This window comes from Rhipicephalus microplus, chromosome 4 (assembly GCF_043290135.1).
Source record: "Rhipicephalus microplus isolate Deutch F79 chromosome 4, USDA_Rmic, whole genome shotgun sequence".
NCBI classification, from domain to species: Eukaryota; Metazoa; Arthropoda; class Arachnida; order Ixodida; family Ixodidae; genus Rhipicephalus; species Rhipicephalus microplus.
The window spans coordinates 15,630,926-15,651,355 of NC_134703.1; the positions used below are offsets into that span (position 1 = coordinate 15,630,926).

A 20,430-nucleotide genomic window follows, 5' to 3' on the forward strand; every position below is an offset into this window, starting at 1 on the left:
TGTACAAGTTTTGTAAACCATTTAACGTACGTAACCTCTGGTAATGCAGTGTGTTAAAATATACCAGCCTCGTAAATGCTGCTAATTTAATTAAACTAGGCTCTGTTGTTGTGTTATAACTATATTTCTTCATTTTACGTGTGCTTGAATATAAAAATAGGAGGTGAAGTACAATTGAAGCTTTCAAGCTTACATAATTTGAGATAATCGGGTACAGTGTCGTGCTAAATGTTGACGGCTTTTAGCACAACACTGCTTAACACACTCTGCTTAACAAGTTTAACTATAAACATGTCACTGCTGCTCCTAGTGTGTGAAGAAGTGAACAATCTACATTATACTCCTCCATGTCTCGTAGAACAGTGAACGATTAGAGAAAAGAAATAAAGTCAATGTTTGCGAAGCATGATGACGTCTAAATTAGGCTGTAACATTATCCAAAGTGTTTGCTATACTCGTTTTCGCAAACATTTGGGCCTCATTAATTTTCGGGCACTAAAAAAACTCTTGAAAAGTGTAATTGTGGCGAATATGCACTCACACAGTTCACAAGAGCCAGGTTTTTTTTTGTTTGTTGTTGCACTTTTTTTTTGCTGCGAATCAACAGGGAGTCGGTAAGTAGACGAAACATCTTACTTATGGTACATTACATCATTGCAGCAATGAGACCAGTCCTTCTCATTCATGTTGCTGGCTTTTCATAGTAACGTCTAGAGAGAGAGAGAGAGAGAGAGAGAGGTAATGATGCAAAGAAAGGCAGGGAGGTTAACCAGACGCACATCCGGTTTGCTACACTGCACTGGGGAAGGGATAAAGGGGAGAAAAGAGGTTGCAGAGAGATGAGAAGGTACACACAATCACGAGCACACTCGGGGAGCACACACAGTCTACAGGCGGTCGCTCAGGTTTGTTGACTTTAGGTAAAGTAGCAGTGCTTTAGTTGCTTTCTGCGCAACTGAGGCAGATGCCCAAGGTCCTAGAATATTCTGCCCACAAAATGGTCTGGAGTCAAGTTGATTCAGAATCATCCGGAGCTGGCATCGCTGTGTGTCGTAACAAGCGCAGCTGCAGAGGACGTGTTCGATGGTCTCTTCAGCTCCGCAGTAGTCGCATGTAGGAGTGTCTGCCATACCAATGCGAAAGGAGTACACCTTTGTAAATGCAACACCCAACCAAAGGCGGCATAACAGTGTCGCATCGGAGCGGGAAAGTTGTGATGGTAGCTTTAGCTTGAGCGAAGGATCCAGTCCATAAAATTGACACCTAGTAACGTCTAAATGATAATTGTAAGATATATGCTGAAGAATCAATCAGGCTTGAATAGAAAAAGCTTACTGTTACGTCTTTTAAATGACGCGGAATATATGTACAAGCTCTGATGCCTCATGCTTGCTTCAGTGACGTCGCTCGTCAGAATCGTCTAAGAGGCTCTGACAGGACCACATTGAGTTGTACTCTGTGCGAACGCCGTGTCGCAGGCTGCACGGCAGAAGTAGCCCGGCCTCGCTAACCATCATTTTCATTGTCCTGGTTGCGGCGATTGCGCTGGCTGCGAGGATGATTTCACCAGCCACAGCGTCAGAAACTGCGACTTCCGGTAAGCCAACATTTGTGACAAAATAAACGTAAACAACTTGTTGATATAAGTTCTAATATTGCGAGTGAAGTGTTTGATTGTTGATCTGAGTCATCATCAGGTGGGTCCGTAGGCAGAATTTTTTTTTCTGGGAGGGGAGGACACTTGCGGAAGACCTTGACAACAGGAGAAAAAAATCTATTTGAATCTGTTTGTATCACATATTTTCTGTACCACCTTTCCCCTCCATGAGACTTTTGGTGTGTGCGTGTGGGGGGGGGGGGGGGGAGACTAGGGCATATTTATGAATACGAGCCTGTCAACGGGGTATCAGTATGAACTGCTAGAATAAATTCAGCTATGCGTGGTGGGGGCTCGAAGCCCATGACGTTTTGTGAAATATATAGCTCAAGGCTGCGGCTTCGGGTATGACAGTTATATATAGACCGAATAATCAAATATGCTTGAAACATAGCTAGTAAATAGGTGTATGCATATATATGTGTATAAATATGTGCATAAGTTCAGCAAAGGACAAATCTACAGCGACAAGTGAGGAAAGTTTCATATTTCCTGTCTTAGCTGTTCATAAAAAAAGAGAGAGAAAAAAAAGGAAAGACACACATATGATTAAAAACAAAATCCAGAATGTGACGTACTTCATAGGCTGTTTGGACTTTCAACAAAATAGATGAAATAAATAAAATCACAAAAAACTTAACTAAATGAAGGGCAATGATTATATAAATATAATGATTCATACCACGTATAAATACATTATTGGACTTTAACGTGAAAGAAGCTTTGATGAGCTCTGCAGTGTTCTTGATTACTTCTTTCTCAGCTAGATTTCATGAGGTCATGAAGTGTCCTATGCTGTAACTAGAATATTAATTACTGTTGGGGGCCCGGAGTGCACGTCAAGGCAAGGCGAATTAAAAAAAAAAAACGTCGAAAAAAGTGGCTGTGCTGTGTATGACTGCTTAAAGGTCGCCTATAGGCATACAGCCTTTGTTTGAATTTTAAAGAGCTCATGCTTAGGTGAGGCACTGTGCATAAAACATGTGCATAGCATGCTAAACGTTTGTTTAATTACTGTTATTCCTGTGCTATTGCTTGAACGCTTTACCTAGACTTCATGAAGGCGTAACGCTCAGGGAAAAATATATTCATAAGTTCTGTGTGGCAGCACATGCTATCGAATATAAATTAAAAGGCACAATGTTTTGTATTAAGTTTGATGCTACAAATATCTTGCAAAACTGCAAAACAAGAAGCCCTATTCAAGTCAACCGACATAATTACGCTATTTTGTACATGCAGGGGACGATAGAGAAACTGTAGCTGATCGGTATTTTCACGTGAGTAAACGCAAAAACAAGGGTGAGGCACCTCCTGAAAATCGAGAGAAAACTGAAGCCCTCCCCGGTAAGTACATTTCCATCGCAAGTGCATTTTGCAACTTCCTGAGAGTGAAGCGCGAACAGTATACATCTGAGCTGTCGTTTGTACTTTATTATTGTGTCCATTGTTGTACGCTGTTACACGAAGCCACGGTTACTATCGCAATGGGAGATAAAAATTTTTTGTTCTAAAGTAAAAAGTAAAAACAGCGCAAAATAGAAGAGATGAACTACGAAGAAATAATAGGCAGGACAATCGCTCGTCATGTCTGTTATTTCTTCGTACTTCGTTGATTGATTTGTACGGTTTAACGTCCCAAAACCCCGATATGATTATGAGAGACGCCGTAGTGGAGGGCTCCGGAAATTTCGACCACCTGGGGTTCTTTAACGTGCGCCCAAATCTGAGCACACGGGCCTACAACATTTCCGCCTCCATCGGAAATGCAGCCGCCGCAGCCGGGATTCGAACCCGCGACCTGCGGGTCAGCAGCCGAGTACCTTAGCCACTAGACCACCGCGGCGGGGCTTCTTCGTACTTCGTCTCTTCTAGGTTGCGCTGCTTTTACCTTTTACAGCGTTTGACCAACTAGCCCAGCGAAACACACCTATGGTGTTTTGAAATACCGGTATTTTACCGGATACTGCGGTAATTTTTTCAGGAAACTTTCTCAGACACTCTGAAATTCCACCATATTATCCGGTTTCATTATTCCGAGTTTCAAGCCAATTAGAGAGGCCGCGTAGCAGCTTTCTGGGCAAATCAGTGTTGACCGACGACAAAATTTGACAGTATGGCGGAATTTTAACGATGTCGAGATTTGTACCCAGGTCGACAGCGCCTCTCAAGTGAGCTTTGAATTATATTTATTAATAGAACCACGTGGAACGAGATGCCTTTAGTCGTAAATTTGTCACGTGACACATGGTAATGCGTTATTATCGGAAATATGCGCCGTTATGACGTCGTGAGAGATATATGAAATGACACCACTTTATCGATAAAAATTGTCGTCGTCAGCACACGGTTTCACACGACGTCCCCGAAAGAAATTGTTTTCAGGCACTTCTAGACATCTTTCCGCGCCATTTCAAAGATGCGACCCCGAATAAGCATTAGCTCCCTTGTTACACATGCACATATCTGCGTCCATAGGTCCGCAGTGCTAGCACCCGGAGCACAATAAAAAAAAAAGAAAAAGAACGGTAACCTTGACTCTTAAAACGCTGAAGCTTCTGCGCCAGTCCTGTTCACGATAGACAGCGATAAGCGAGAGTAGCAGATGGTAATTGCCATGGCGACGAGACTATGTTCACCATTAAAAAACACATTATTGTCTCGCAGAAATTATGGTGTTGGCGTCTTTGGTTGTGAGCGAAAAAGCATTGACCGTGAGCGCAAATTCGAGGTAGATGCAATGAAGTAAGAACCAAAGGGGGTTAGCCCCTTGGTCTTCCTTGCGGCACTAACCCCCGTGTTCAGAAACGCTCCTGGACTCGACTTTCACCCTTCACTTGACTGAGTTAAGCACTGCACCACCGCTCGGCTGAAAATGATGCTGCGCCACTCAAGAATCGCAGCAGAATATCGCTGATATGCAGTGACGTGCAGTGTCTAGAGACGGCGCTCCCATCGGCTTTCTCAAGTGAAGGTGAAGCGTTGAGTGAAAGGACGTTCTAGAATACGGGGGTGCAGTATGTTTTCACCGAGAAACGGAGCTACGCTAGCGATTGGGTGTGTGTGCGCGTGCGCGTGTAAGCGTGCGTGTGGATATCGTTGTCGTGTTCATCTCTTGAATGCGAAACCTGCGCATTTCATTTTTTTTCTTTTGTGTGACTTTTTGATGCGGCGCTTTTTCGGCGGTGATCATATCAGCACGCATGCTGACGTGAGTTAGCCATAAAGACCGGGTGGGCAAACACTGACTCTATGCATTGCCTGGGCGTGCGCATGTCCTTAATCTCTCTTGTGTCGGTGTTTGCCCGCCAAAGTTTTTTCACGTGAATATGTATCAATCGCCGAGCAGCTAATCATAAGCTTTCTAAGCAACTTAACCTCCCTTCCTCCGCATTCTTCCCGGTCAGCCCTTCGCGCGCGAATGTGAATACATCATGACGAGGTACAAATGCGTGTGGATAGCGTGAAGGAACCGGTCTACCACATATTCTCATGTTTCGTTGGAGCTTCTTGAGTTTATTCTGTAACTGATGATTGCCTTCAGATATTCCCGAGTCTAGTGCGGAGGAAACTACGACCAGTGTTCCAAAAGCAAGGTCAACTAAAGGGGACGTTGAGAGCGCAACGGAAGAGGAAAATCAGAGTGAAACCCATACTTCGAAGACGACCAGCGAAAAAACGACAAGAGCTGTTGCCAAAAGCCGTCCACCCGAAACTCCCTTCGTGACGAAGAAAGAAACGACGGCTGGGTCAAGGACACGGGAAGGCTTTGTTACTCGTACCAAGGACGCTGCAGAGACTGCGAAGGGTGAGGTCTGCTTTTGAGTCCTTTCTCTGCGAGTGGAACTAACGCACATGTAGTGATCTAAACTGTACAGTATGTAAGTCGACGCTACAGAACTCATGTTTGACGTGGCAATATTGCACTTATCATTGATTTTTTTTGCAGGTTAGTAATGCTTTCTAATTTTATTGAGACAGTGGTTCAGAACGTAATAATTGTTGGAATATTACGTCACAAAACAACGTAATGATAATGAGGGAGGCCACAGGGGAAGGCTCCGCATATTTAGAGAACCAGGAGTTTGTTATTTTTATTTTTATTTTTTATTTTTATTTTTACAATACTGCAGGCCTAGGGCGGCCCAAGCAGGAGTGGTTTGTTTGTATATCAATGATGAAAACCAGATTTAAACAAAAAAGAATTACAAATTGAGAGCAAGAAGAAATAAGCAAGAAATAAGCAAAACACCAGAGAACAGGAGAGGACTAATCAAACGAAGCAAGGCAGCAATGATCATAACAGTAGCGTAGCACAGATTTTACACAACTAGATATGGGAAACCAATCACAGGATAAAGGCACCGTTTTTATTCTGCGAGCTGGTTAAACAACTGAAGAACATTATTTGATAAGAAGGTTTCAGATGGTAAGGCATTCCAATCACTTATAGTGCGCGGGAAAAAGGAATGTTTGAATATGTTTGTGCGTGCAAAAATCGAGTTAAATTTAAAAGGGTGAAAGTTCCTGGTGGGTCTATGGGGCAAAAGGTTTAGATAAGGAGCGGGGTTGAGTGCAAGTTTACGGTTCCAAAGCTGATAAAGAAATTTTAGTCTTGTTATTTTACGGCGGCTCTGTAAGGTCATGATGTTGTTTGTTTGCATTAAAGAGGTAGGCGAGTCATGTCGGCGGTAACGATTATACATGAACCGTACAGCCAGCCTCTGAATTTGTTCAAGTTTGTTAATGTCTTTTTTAGTGAACGGGTCCCAAACGATACACGCGTATTCAAGACGAGGCCTGATTAGCGTGTTATATGCAAGAAGTTTAACATGGGAGGGGGATTTTTTTTAGTTTGTGACGTAAGAGGCCGAGCTTACGCCGAGTTGATGCACAGATTTTGTCGATATGCATTGACCAGGTTAGATTATTTGTAAATGTTAAACCGAGATATTTAAAGCTATTGGTTTGAGAAATTTCGACTCCCTTTACAGAGTAATTGAACATAAGAGGACATTTTTTATTAGTTATGCGCATGTACACCGTTTTAGTTTGGTTAAGCTTCATTCCCCAAGTGTCGCACCAATTAGATATTAAATTCAGGCTGTCGTTGAGGGTAATTTGGTCATTAGTTGATTCAACAGCTCTGTACAGAAGACAGTCGTCCGCAAATAAACGAATAGCAACGCTTTCGTGCACACAAGAGGTTATGTCGTTTATATATACCAGAAATAATAAAGGCCCCAGGACACTTCCCTGAGGCACTCCGGAGTTAACTGATCCAAGATCTGAAACGTGACCACCGACATCAACAAATTGTTTTCTATGTTCAAGGTATGAGGCAATCCACTTTATTAGAAGATGCGGGACATTAAGTGTATTAAGTTTAAAGAGAAGACCTGAATGGGAAACCCTGTCGAATGCTTTGCTTAGATCTAGGAATACTGCGTCAACTTGGCCGGACTTATCGAGAACTGAAGAAAAGGTATGCACAATAGAAACGAGTTGAGTGGTAGTAGATAGGCCCTTACGGAAACCATGCTGGAAGGGTGTTAAAATATTGCGGGAATTTAAAAAGTCGACCAGATAGTTGGAAATAATATGCTCCATGAGTTTGCTGCAGGAATTGAGAAGCGAAATAGGGCGATAGTTAGTAACGATGGCTCGATCGCCAGTTTTAAAAACAGGAACTGTACGTGCAATACGCCACTTGGCGGGGAATGCCACTTATCGTGCTCCTAAATAAAAGTGCACGGGCTTCCAGCCTTCCGACTTCATCAAAATGCGACCGCCGTGGTCGGGGCTCAATAAACTGTGCCATCTAATACTGTAAACAAAGCATAACAGCCATGCGACTATATAAAAAAGATGCGATAATACACAACAGATATCTCCCGTATATTCACCAGCCGAGAGCTTATTTCATACTGACCTCACGTGAACAAACTGCCGGAATCACGAATCGTGCAGCAAAGACAGCAAAAGCCGGGAGAGAATGACGCGCTCGTTCTTCGTATTTCCAAAGGTGGTTCAGGGGCCCTTTGAGGTGTCTACAAACGTGTCAGATTTAAAGAGGAAAAACGTGCTTAAATCGTGAAAAACCATGTGAAGCACCTAACTTCAAACATGCTGTCATACAGAGCATATCATGAGATGGAACACGGTCACTCACCAAGCCTGATGAAATTATCTGACGTTTTGGGAGCGCATATGAGTGTATTGTTCACTGAACAGTCCAGCAGTGCAGCTCAGTGGACAAGGAACCCGCATGGCGTCCCGAAACGCCAGATAATTTCATCAGACTTTGTCAGTGACCGTGTTCTATCTAATCCGATGCCTGAACAGACGAACTTTCATCGAACCCCTCGACTAGAAGATATCCTGTGTCACGTGTTAGTACGTCTCTTGTATTTTTGACGTACGCGCATTCACGATGCCACTGGCCATGACGAGTTCACAATCCGTTCTCGTAACTGTCGTACAGCGCGTGAGCATCTTTACCGAATGTGGACTGCGCACTCATACGGCCGTGGAATTGTATTTAGTTGCCAAAGTAGTTAATGAATCATGAATGAACGTAGCAAACGACTCGTAACGGGAATACTGCGGCGAAACATTGATGCCCAGCGGCCGTCATAAAGTACAACTGTTCGATTTGGACTGGTTTAGTAAGCTCACCGCTCTACATGATATATGGCGTAATACCCGCGCGCATACATGTAATAGCGTAACTCGCGCCATGCAAACATTCAGACAATATCAAGACAACCTCAGAGCTTCGAGTAGCTTGGCAAAACAGAAATTAACCACCGCTAGGGTGCTTTTCAGTTTAGTTTGTTCTCTATGAAATACCTAATGAGTTTTCTGTGCATGTTTTTGTGGAAACAGTGTACTGTTCGAAGGGTGTCATTGTTGAGGCAATTGAAACTAAATGGCGCAAGCTTCGTGTATAATCAAAGATCGAGTACAGGCAGTGCTTTGGGTCATTCTTTTTGTCACGTTGTATCAGAACACCCAACACTGTTTACACAGAATATATGCATAGCTACTACATAAATACAATCGCATTATAAATGAACTAAGCATGGTTGACGATTTCAACTTTATGAGTGGCTGTGGTTGATGATATGTGGGGTTTAATGTCCCAACACCACCACATCATTATGAGAGACGCCGTAGTGGAGGGCTCTGAAAATTTCTACCACCTGGGGTTCTTTAACGTGCACCCAAATCTGAGCACATGGGCCCGCAGCATTTTCGCCTCGATCAAAAATGCAGCCGCCGCAGCCGGGATTCGATCCCGCGAACTGCAGGTCAGCAGCCGAGTACCTCAGCCACTAGACCACTGCGGTGGGGCAGTGGGTGTGGTTTTAGACTCGACCAGCACTGCCGAGGTATGTAAGAATGCATTTGCTGATGTTGTAAGGCCTCGCGCTTGGCCACGAGCGCGAGTAAAGGTTGGTCATTGTTGTAAACACGACCATGCCAGCCATGAGCGATGGCTGATGACCAGCATTTATTTTTTTTTTATATGTGGGGTTTAACGTCCCAAAACCACCATATGATTATGAGAGACGCCGTAGTGGAGGGCTCCGGAAATTTTGACCACCTGGGGTTCTTTAACGTGCACCCGATGACCAGCATAAAATTAGGCATAAGACATCGCTTTAGGATACCGGCCCTGGCTAATCGTGGCCTTGTTATATCGTGAAACTCGCTTAGATTGTAGAGCGCTCCGTCACCGTGGTCTAGTGGCTAAGGTATTGGATGCTGACGAGCAGGTCGCGGGATGTAATACCGGTTGCGGCGGCTACATTTTCGATGGATGCGAAAATGCTGGATGCTCGTGTGCTCAGCTTTGGGTGCACGTTAAAGAACTTCAGGTGGTAGAAATTTCCGAAGCCCTCCACTTCAACGTCTCTCATAATAATATGGTGGTTTCGGGACATTGAACCCCGCTTATCAATCAATTAGATTGTAGAGCATTTCTTTTCGCGCTTCTACTTTGATTTTGTCATTGTTTTTGCGATTTGATCATATCGTTCTTATTTACTTTCATTATTTTTATTTTTATCTACTATACAATAGATGAAGACAATAGGAGCATATGAAACCGGAAAATAGTCAACCAATCTTGGCAAACAATGAGAAAAGTTTATTTACCTCCTTCCTGAAAAAATGCAGGTCTTGTCTCCACCAGGAGCAGTTAATGATCAACTGATGGAGACAACACCGGCACAATGATGAAAAAGTATGCTCAGGCTGAATTTAATTGACTTCTCGTTTCTAATCTGGCTACGCGACAGGCATGCTCCTGTGCACAGCGGGTGACTTTGCCGTTGAAAAGGACATGTTTCCTACGGACGGGCTGTGCGAGCTGCTCTTCTACACGGATGTTCGGTTTCTTGGAGATGACTTCCGAGGCCGTTACAACGAGAAGAGCTGGAGAACGTTCAGGCGCTTGGCACCGGCCTCTCGAAAGACGGGCTTCGGCATGTCCGTCAGCTATCGGTGCGTTAAGCGGTAGAGTTGGGTTTGATGACTGTTCACACTGCATGATCGCTCTCTAGTTCGTATAGACACACCCATGAAGGGCGTAACTTTTCCTGTCGAAGACGATGCGAAAGCGGCGCATATTGAGAAACGGAGGAAGGCGGCTCGAGTGTTAAGGGCCTATAAGTTGTAACACAATAATAGGTTGTACAGTTGTACAAAATAGGTTGTACAAGATAGGTTGTACAGGAGCCGGTTTTTGCTCTGCGGGGCGAAACCTCGCGGCAGTTTCGGGCTTTGAAGTGCTGTGTCAGAAGCATGTGAGGCCTAGCTGTCAGACTGACCACATTAGAGCCCGAAAATGTCACGAGGTTTTGTCCCGCGGAGCCAGTGAGTGAGTATGAACTTTATTAAGGTCCTGAGAGGAAAGAAAGCGGTGCCGAAAGCCCCGCCATCAATCCGGCGGCTCCACCCAGGTCGGGACCGGTAGACAGAGTCTCTCGGCGACGGCCCGGGCCCTCTGGACAGCCTTGAGCTGGCCCGCGGAGCCAAAACTGGCTCCTGACGCGCTCTACCCAGACGCGGCTGCGGCTGTACACCCCATATGGCGTAACTGCCCCTGCCACGGACGAAGTGATAACCACACAGTGAAATGGAGAAGGGTGGCTTGAGCGTGTATAAATAAGGTCGTCTTACTAAAACCACTTGCCATTTACGGCGTGATGGTCTCAATCATCAACGAAGCGGTAATCACAAGGGAAACAAAGAGATGAGGAGAATGTAGGAGTTTTATTGACATATATAGGGTCTATTTTCTTCTGTACACTGTAAGCAAAAGTTAGCCGAGATGGGAGTTTCTCCAGCACATGAACCCACAAAACTCCCCTGCCCCAATTATTTACTCCCTGGTAGGGAGTGAACTCGGCACATGTCATCGTAAAACGCCCCCTACTTAATCACAGAGTTTATGAACGACATGACCTTGTTAAACTCCCCAGGGAGTTTCAGGTCACGTTGGGACAAACTCCCTATAGGAGCTTTAAAAACCCTCTTTGGGCGTGACGTGTTTGTGTGTGTGTGTGTGTGTGTGTGTGTGTGTGTGTGTGTGTGTGTGTGTGTGTGTGTGTGTGTGTCTGTGTCTGTGTGTGTGTGTGTGTGTGTGTGTGTGTGTGTGTGTGTGTGTGTGTGTGTGTGTGTGTGTGTGTGTGTACGGGCATATGTTTGCACGTCGGTGTGAAACACATGTGCTTTGTGTGGCTAACCGTGTAAGCATCTGTCAACAGCCAACGAAATTATCAGTGCAGCGAAGAATAGCAACGACCGGTTGGTATTTACTGGGAACATTTCAATATATTTCGCACCGTTAAACCACGTTGCACATCGGTCCGATTCCTCAACGAAACGTCGTGAATGCCGCGTTTCAAAGGGCCGAGTAACAAAAAACTTCGAAGAATAAATTAATGGTAGCAAAAGTAAGCTGTTACGATCGTCAGCGGCTGCTCCTGGAGTTTCACCATCAGAAACTTCGAAGTGGTCTGAAGTAGGCTTCGCTCGACTACGGCAGGCTGGCCGGCAACCGGTCTGAGAGTTGCGCCGGCGACGCGCTCGCCCCGTCTCCGCCGATAGTGGCTTCTCGGAGTGTCACCGGTATTTCACCGGCTGTAACATCTAAGTGGTAAGAAGGCCTCGCTATGCCGTCGGTATCAAGCCGGCATCGTATCGAACTCGCACTGCGCGCCGGCCACCGCGGCAAGCGCTACGAGCTAGCACCGACCACCGGCGATGCAAAGAATGTGTTTCACAAAAAATGAAGGCTGCTGGGATGTATAACAGTCTTCTGCGCCTTGCGACCGCAGCTGTCAATGACTAACTACAAGGCGAGCGCCGAACGAGGCGGAGTACGATCGTCAGCGATTGCACCGTAAAACTTCGAAGCGGTTCGAAGTAGGCTTCGCTCGACTACGGCAGGCTGGCCGGCAACCGGTCTGAGAGTTGCGCCGGCGACGCGCTCGCCCCGTCTCCGCCGATAGTGACTTCTCGGAGTGTCACCGGTATTTCACCGGCTGCAACATATAAGCGGTAGGAAGGCCTCGCTATGGCGTCGTTATCAAGCCGGCATCGTATCGAGCTCGCACTGCGCACCGGCCGCCGTGGCGAGCTCTGCGAGGTATACATGCAATGCATGCGAGCAAAGGGAACAGCGGCTGCGAACCGTCTCATTCGTTTAAGTCTATCGCTCCGTAGCTTAAACTGCGTGGATAGCGGGCACCTACCTCTGTGCATGGGAAAAACGAGACGTAAACTGCAAATCAGCAAGCATTTTGTGATCGCCAGCTGTCATTCATCGAATCGCCGTGCTACAGTATAACCGTGCCGTACTCGTGAGTGAGGCCTAGTCGTCGAACGCGGTAGCGGCGGTCTACCTCGGTTCATCGCTGGAGCTGCTAAATGTGCCTCGTTAATGTGCTCATTCAAGGCCGCGCGCACTTTGTGTATGATTCCGTGCATTTTACGGGTCCACAAACAGTACTGCTAATGCAAATTCAGCCCGTACGACAGAGCGTCAACTGATGAAACTTTTTCGCTATAGTAAAAAAATAATAAATATTAGGCAGGCTTAGGATAAAAGGCATGTGTGTTGAAGTGCTTACATCAGACCACCGCAAGTTCATACTTACGCCGTGCGTATTTATTGCCTAATTAACAGCAAAAAAAGGCTTTCACCAGGGCGACATGGGAGGTAAAAATGTGGTGCATATATATACCCGGTGACTATATGGTAGGTGTGTACTGCGTGTGGCAAGCTGTGGTGAGTGCGAGTGTTGTGGAACCTTGTGATAATGTTTGTGTACTGTAATCATTGTTGTACTCATTAAATGTTATGTAATTAAAGTTACGCTAGCGCATGGTACGGCTGCTGACGTAATTTTTTTCTTTGTCGATGCAAAAAATTTACTCCCATACTGACCTGAAAAAGTTCCCCAATGGATGTAAATAAAAACCCCCCTGGCACCATGCAAAAACCCCCTACGGATGGGGAGTAAATTTTTTACTCCCAACGGAGGGGTTTGTAAAACTCCCATCTGGGTGTGCGCTAGAGGACAAGGTCATTTACTCCCATCTCGGCTTATTTCTGTTTACAGTGTACTTGCATTTGCTGACTTTTATTTGCGTTGTGGTAAAACATAATTTTGATGTGTGTGTGTGTGTGTTTTACTACCGTAACAAGTTTCGGACGTGCACACTCTCAGAACCTTTTTTAAAGCACAAGAAGGTTCAATTTATTTTGACAAACAACACAATCTGTAGTATATTTGTCTTTTTTATGATTTACTCGTTCTTATCTTTTTGCTAAAAATGAAAGGCAACATGACAACACAGCACAGGAAAGAAGGAAAGACGTCAGGATCTTCGCAGTAAATTGTCAGAATGTGCGCTACCATGATATCTGTATATGTATGGCCAAACATGCGGGGCGCTGTCAGTCTCATGCGCATTGACACCCAGGATATCTTTGTCAGATTTAGCACTAGATGTTTCTTTGAGAAATGCTTCTCTTATTGGTTGTAACATCCCGGTATCGAGTCTGAAGCTTCCTAATCATTAAACCAGATTGATCTTAGTAGTTTGTTTTACTCTAGTCTCTGCATGCTACCACAGTCGGATGCACTGGGCAAAACGCAGTGTGGCTGTGAACAAAACCTTTCATACCTTTGTTGTTTTCTTTCTTTACTCTCTCATGTCACAACATATTAGATTAAATATGATGCAAAGTTCCTGCCTTCGCGATTTGGTCTGTATGCTGTCTTGCTTGTGCGACGGGGAATATCTGCGCGCCGTTTCAGTGAGGCCGATGATGTGAGGAAAGCTATGAGTTCAACCGGGAGAAAGAAGCTTCTGCAGCTGTACAAAGGAAAAATACGACACCATGGCATTCTGAGAGCAACTTGCGACTCCAAAACGCTTAAATCAGACTTGACTGATAAGCTAAGGCTAATAAATGTAAGTAGACTGCTTTGATATCTCCGCATATCTCTTAGCAGCAATTCTGAATAAAAACTATATGGTGGCATTTTATGACCATCTAACTCGGCATTATAGCGGTATGTATCGTTTTACACGTATGTTCTAGTTTTAGCTCTGTAATATAGTTCATAGTATTTAAAAAACCTGACTGGAAGTTTATTATAAATTTAAAATAGTAATCGATATCGTAGCGCTTGCGTAAAATGTCATGTTTTTATTATGAGCTGTAGTAGAGACACATATATAAGGAAACATAATGCACACTTTTCTTTTATATACCGTTAGTATATTATTTCGCGCTAAGATTACCGGCACTGGCCTGTCGATCGTTCAATTTTCGCAGGAATTATGAATAGTTTTCAAGGTTTCTTTTGCTTAACTTACTGCTACAGACTTGCTGAAAAAGCACATTTCGTGATTTCACAATTATTAATTCAGCTTCAGAGCTGCTCTACGCCAACTTGCTTTGTTGAGGCGCGTGTATATTTCTCATAAAATGCTGGATGTGTATTTACTATGTCATCCATGGATAAATACGGGCATGCTAATAAGGTCACTTTATTGAACTTAGGCGACAGTGTGTACAGCAAATAAGGTAAAAGGAGGGTTAATATTTTAGTGCGTTTACTATTTTCCTGCTTGACGGTTATTAATTGTTTGTGAAAGTAAAATAATGCACTTAATACAGCAGAATTTGCTTTGTTTTATCAGAAATCAAACTTGACAAGGTTGTATTTAATCGTTCCTGAAGCAGCAATGGAAATGGCGAAACCTCAATAACAACCAACCAATAATGAAGCCGGAAAGTACGGGAAATTTTATTTGGATTCGCAGGTCGTGGGTTCGAATCCCGGCTCCCGTGGCTGGATTTCCGATGGAGGCGGAAATGTTGTAGGCCCGTGTGCTCAGATTTGGGTGCACGTTAAAGAACCCCAGGCGGTCGAAATTTCCGGAGCCCTCCACTACGGCGTCTCTCATAATCATATTGTGGTTTTGGGACGTTAAACCCCACAAATCAATCAAATTTTATTTGCACTGCTTTAAGCGTATTGTAGTAATGAGTATGTAATACACATAATTACTCATTTCAAGTGCTTGTATCATTGATGCAGTACTCTCGAAACGGTACAATTAACGTTCCACCCCCTTGGCTTCACTGTCTGTTGTTCTTGATTAAGGTGGACGAAAATGGTCCGTGCAGCTAGAAATCGTAGCCTCGTCACACCAGCAGCATTGATGACAAGTAACGGACAATAATGCCAGGGAAAGCATAAGGGATGTTATTAGAAGTAACTCTAATGTAAATTCGAAGCAAAAAGTGGACAATGCTGTGTGGCGGTCATCTTCCCGTCCATTTTATGTGCATTTGAACGTGAGAGCGTCAGTCAGCGCCACGTGACTGCATGACTGACGCTTCCTCGTTTAAATGTACATACATACCCTTTAAGAAGGACGGGAGATGGCCGTAACTCAGTGGTAGAGCCCCGCACGCGTTATTCGAAGGTCGGAAGTTCGAATCCTGCCGGTAGCAAGTTATCTTTTCGTCCACTTTTCTTTCTTCACATTTACATTACAATTACTTCTAATAACATCCCTTATACTTGTGTCTAACAAAAAAAGCGAGCCTTTCAATTTATACTTTCCTTCATTCACAGCTTTGATAGCAACACGACCTTTACTTTGAAGCTGTTATAGCACAATTCATCGCAACGTGACGGCCGTGGAAAATGGCGCATGTGTTCTGCCATACCCGTTCTTATGTTATACGATGTAGACTGGCGTTACAACTACACTATAACCAGTTCCTTCACTTTTTGACACCAATATCTGCTTATGCCACTCACAATGTCCAAAACCTGAGCTGCACTTGGTGGCTAATGGTGTAGTGTGTACTACTTGTATAACCACGTGATGGCGCTGCATTCTGTCTGTTGGCATCGGGCAAACGGCAGCGAAAGCGGTGGCTGGTCAGTGCAAAGTATCGCGGCAAGTCAGCCCGCACTTTACAGCTTATACGTCCTGTATTGTATAGTGTGTAGCCACTGAAGGTTACAAAGAACGCCGCGTATACCTGCTGCGTGTCTGAGCTAAGCCCAATGCTACAGCACATCCTTCGTCCTACTCGAGTCAGCGTAACCATCATGACACATGGATTGTATACCTAAGATCGGCATTGGCATCTAGAATGCAGTAAACTGAAGCTGAAACACACTGACAGCCAAAATTAGGCTACAACAATTAAATGAATAAAATAAATAAATAAATAAATAAATAAATAAATAAATAAATAAACACATAAAAGGTATAGACTACTCAGCCTCGTTCCACTTACACGCTCGCCTTCACTACCTGCTCGGGATGGCTTCTAGTCAACTCTTCCTATTTGTAAAAGCCGCTGCCGAGGTTAAGTATTCTTTCCCCTATTAACAATGCTTCCGTAAAGTAAGAGAAATAGTTCGGACAGCTTGCACTAAGCCGCGCACACTTGGGCACAGCGAAGCACGGGCTCGTCGTACTCCCCATCGACTGACACGCCTACGGCTTCCTCGTCGAGAGTACACACTTTCTTAGGACGCCCCGTAGAGAGACAATCGGACGCAGCCAAGCCAAGTGGTGTGCTATCTGGCTGCGAGACAGCTTGGCAGTAAGCGCTCGGGGTTATACTGCTTCAGATAGCTTTTTTTTTCGTCTGTCATGAACCGGGCCCGCTTGTGGCGCTAGATCTCGCAAACCGAACCGCAATAAAAGTTGTTTTATAACCACTGGACTTGAGCTGTTACAGTGCCTCTAGCCAATCAGTTTTACATGTATTACAGAAGGGAGTATGGTATGATTATACTAATACTTTTTGGTGTTTCACGCCCCGAAACCACGATATCATGATGATAGAAGCCATAGTGGAGAGCTCTGGTGATTTCGACCACCTGGGGTTCTTTAACGTGTAACGTGCACCTCAATTTTAGTACATGGGCCTCTAGAATTTCATCTCCATCAAAATGCTGTTTCCGCGGCTGGGATTCAATACCGCGACCTTCGCTTCAGCTATCAAGTGGTATACGATGACTAGAACCATGCACTATACAGCGGGTTGGGCTTACTTCATACGTGCGTGTCACTATTCACAAAGAAGTAATCAACTAATCACTTTCTATTTGACGTTGTTCGAATAATAAATGCACTTTTCTATTGCTAGGCGATCATGCACGCTATAAGTGATATTAAAACAGACAGCGGTGCTTACAAAGAAAAATGCTCTTAACAAGCTCATGTCACTTCGCCTAAACGCTGAAAAAAGTTAAAAAAAAACAATTTTTTTTTTTCATCAGCAAGATTGCGTCAAGTGCCATGACGGGCTGTACTCTCTGGAAACATTTTAGTTGTCTCTCCACGTGTTGCTAGTGTACGCGACTCGTCTTTTCTTGCCACCGCTAAGTGCAGTTCATCACGATTAACGTGCTTAATTATGCATTTGCAGCTGCGTAATGGAATCTTCAATTCCAATGTCAATGCACGCCCAGGAAATCGACTTTATTTGCGCGAACTTCTAGCTTAAAATCTGTTCTCTCTCAGATAAGTAAGCGAGTTATTAATTTCACCTCTTGGCTAAGCATTTTAGAGAGTTCCGCAGAGCTCTGTTAAGTTGTCCATATCCATACAGACCTACGTGAAAGTCGTATAGGGCCAGAATTTTGAGGAGTGCAAGTATCCTTCGAACACAATTATATGTGCCAAAAATTATTTCATACATCATATATGAATTTTAAGCGACTGTTATTTGTTTCACGACTTTTCCTTTTTTTGCATGCACCTATTACTTGTTTAGAATGCTCTCTTAAACATTTTCCTACGCACATGTTTTTTTTTTACTGGAGAGCAATTTACTTCGGCAGGAATAGTTGCTGACATTTCACCTTCTCCAATTACCTCAGACTGTAACAACTCGTCAGACGAATATACAAAACGTACTCATGATACATCAAGAACGGACTGGTATATGAATGATTCGAGTATGGGCTGAGGGTGGCGGAGGTGGTAAATAAGGGAAGCCGACGTACGCAAGTTCTGTAACAAAGTACAGTCACGTGTTTCAGCTGGAATACATTATTCGCTACACTCTTAATCAGGCACGGCTTAAATTCTGGTCATGATAAGGGAACTAGAAGAATGTACAATTTCCTGGCTGTAACTAGCGCTTTAAGCGGGACGGGATTATAATAGTGTAAACAAGCAAGGAAAATTGATAACCACCGTAGCACGAAGTTACTAAAAAATCCTGATGGATTTCTCAAAGAAAGGTTCTTAGTTGTCGGAAAACTCATTCTGGTTTTTACGTGCTTCGAGTTGTTGATGAATCGGTTCTCGCGTTGCCGCCTGGCTAGCTTTATCGTTGGCTCAACTGAAAGAGCGACCGCACAGAAAAATCGTGGTTCACGGGTTTGATCCCCATACCAGGACGTCTTTTGGCAACTAAGGAACTTTCTCCAGGAGAAGTCCATATAGATTTTCCAGCGGCTTTTTGCTTCAAACGAGTGGTTACCAATCTTAACTTCTCAACCCTTAAGTCACCGTGCGGGATTTCGTAAAACTGATTTGAAAAAAGTTCTTCACTTTAACTCCATCAGAGTTAAGTATATGGAAGACTTCGTAAATACATAAACTTGTACGTATGATGTTGCTCGTCCAGAATGAATAAGCAGCCGTGGTAAATGCGATGCCGTTTTTATTCGCGAAACCAATGAGTTCGTCTCGATGTTATTTTTTCGCAATCAATATCACTTCTTGTCCGCAGGAACTCAAGGAGTTCCAGAACAACCTGCATGGTTCGCAGACAGGAAGCGTTAGCACACCCGAGTTGGTGTTGGGCATCCGATTTTCTGACTATCTGGACGAGGCGGAGGTGGCGCATCACCCGTCGGCAATAGAGGACCTGACAAGGAAAGACATATTTTGTCTGTAGACATTCGTTAACACTGACTGATTGATTTGTAAGGTTTAACGTCCCAAAACCACCATATGGTTATGAGAGACGCCGTAGTGGAGGGCTCCGGAAATTTCGACCACCTGGGGTTTTTTAACGTGCACCCAAATCTGAGCACACGGGCCTACAGCATTTTCACCACCATCAGAAATGCAGCCGCCGCAGCCGGGATTCGATCCCGTGACCTGCGGGTCAGCATACGAGTATCTTAGCCACTAGACCACCGTAGTGGGACAACACTACCAGTGTATATTTGCACACGGTGAATTAATTAATAAATAATTAAATCACGAACTTGTAATGCTACCAAATATTTATTAATTAAACATTTAAATAAACAGATTGTGAAATCAATCAAAAAAGTATTGCTGCGGCATTGCGTGGCTATGCTTCAAAACCTTGCCATAAAAAACTCTCTCTATATATATAGCCTGAGTGTCGGCCCAGCAGTATTGAGAATATTAGAAAACCTGTCAAGAAATATAAAACTAGGTTTTATGGTAATGATGTCGGATGTATCTCGATATTGCATATAAGTAAGCGGAAGTATTTGAAGTATTTGAAGCTTTTAAACACCTCCGGGAGAACGTGTGAAACACGTAATAAAATAGTGGCTGTATTCATTATTGCGGAATGTGCAGTAGTACTTTGATTTCATGGAAGTGGTATTTAATAAACGTTCTGATCAGAGAGGTAATACTACAGCACTGTAGTTCATTGTTTACTGGTAAGTTCCTTAAAAATTAGCTGGATAACCTCTCCATCCTTTCTCCTTCCTTCATACTCCTCTTTCAGAATTTATAGAGGAAACAATATAAAAAAAGCTGTCCAAAGGAAGGAAACAACACGAAAAATTAGAAACCAGACAAAGAAGGAGACATGCAGAGTGCTGACTTACAACATAAATTTTATTCTTCAAACTACGCATATATACCTATGCAGTAATTGAAAGAAGAAGAAACAACAGTGATAGTCAAAGATAGATATAAAATGAACATCTTAAAGCCGTTCTCAAAGTGCGGGCAAATAACTTCTGTTCGTGTCCTTCTTTGTCTGGCTTCTCGTTTTTCGTGCTGTTTCCTTCCAATATGTCATATATACCAACACGCTCAAGCAACAACTTTAGCTGTTTAAAGAAATGATTATACAGTAACTCTGTTGGGCAAATCTAATTTCCGCAATTTCAATAGAACGCAGTCTTCACAGAGGACAATATTATGACGTTTCAATAAAAAAAAAGCTATTTATGCTGTTTTGACTGAGTAAACACAGTTTG

The 20,430-nt window shown here is 43.8% G+C and overlaps 1 protein-coding gene across 1 annotated transcript; it reads left to right on the forward strand.

Annotated features, from left to right (window-relative positions):
- Window positions 1-1,483: 1,483 nt before the first annotated feature.
- LOC142814128 (uncharacterized) lies at window positions 1,484-19,133 on the forward strand. Its single transcript, XM_075892058.1, has 6 exons — window positions 1,484-1,597; window positions 2,900-3,004; window positions 5,202-5,465; window positions 9,964-10,168; window positions 13,996-14,152; window positions 18,966-19,133. Exons 1-6 carry the CDS (start codon window positions 1,558-1,560, stop codon window positions 19,131-19,133), a joined length of 939 nt encoding a protein of 312 aa, XP_075748173.1. The 5' UTR covers window positions 1,484-1,557.
- Window positions 19,134-20,430: the final 1,297 nt, after the last annotated feature.

Bases quoted from the DNA above. Each gene is read 5' to 3' on its own strand.
- LOC142814128 (XM_075892058.1), top strand. From the start codon at position 1,558: ATGATTTCACCAGCCACAGCGTCAGAAACTGCGACTTCCG. The intron at 3,005-5,201 runs GTAAGTACATTT...GATTGCCTTCAG, and splicing joins GAAAACTGAAGCCCTCCCCG to ATATTCCCGAGTCTAGTGCG. The intron at 5,466-9,963 runs GTGAGGTCTGCT...GCTACGCGACAG, and splicing joins CGCTGCAGAGACTGCGAAGG to GCATGCTCCTGTGCACAGCG.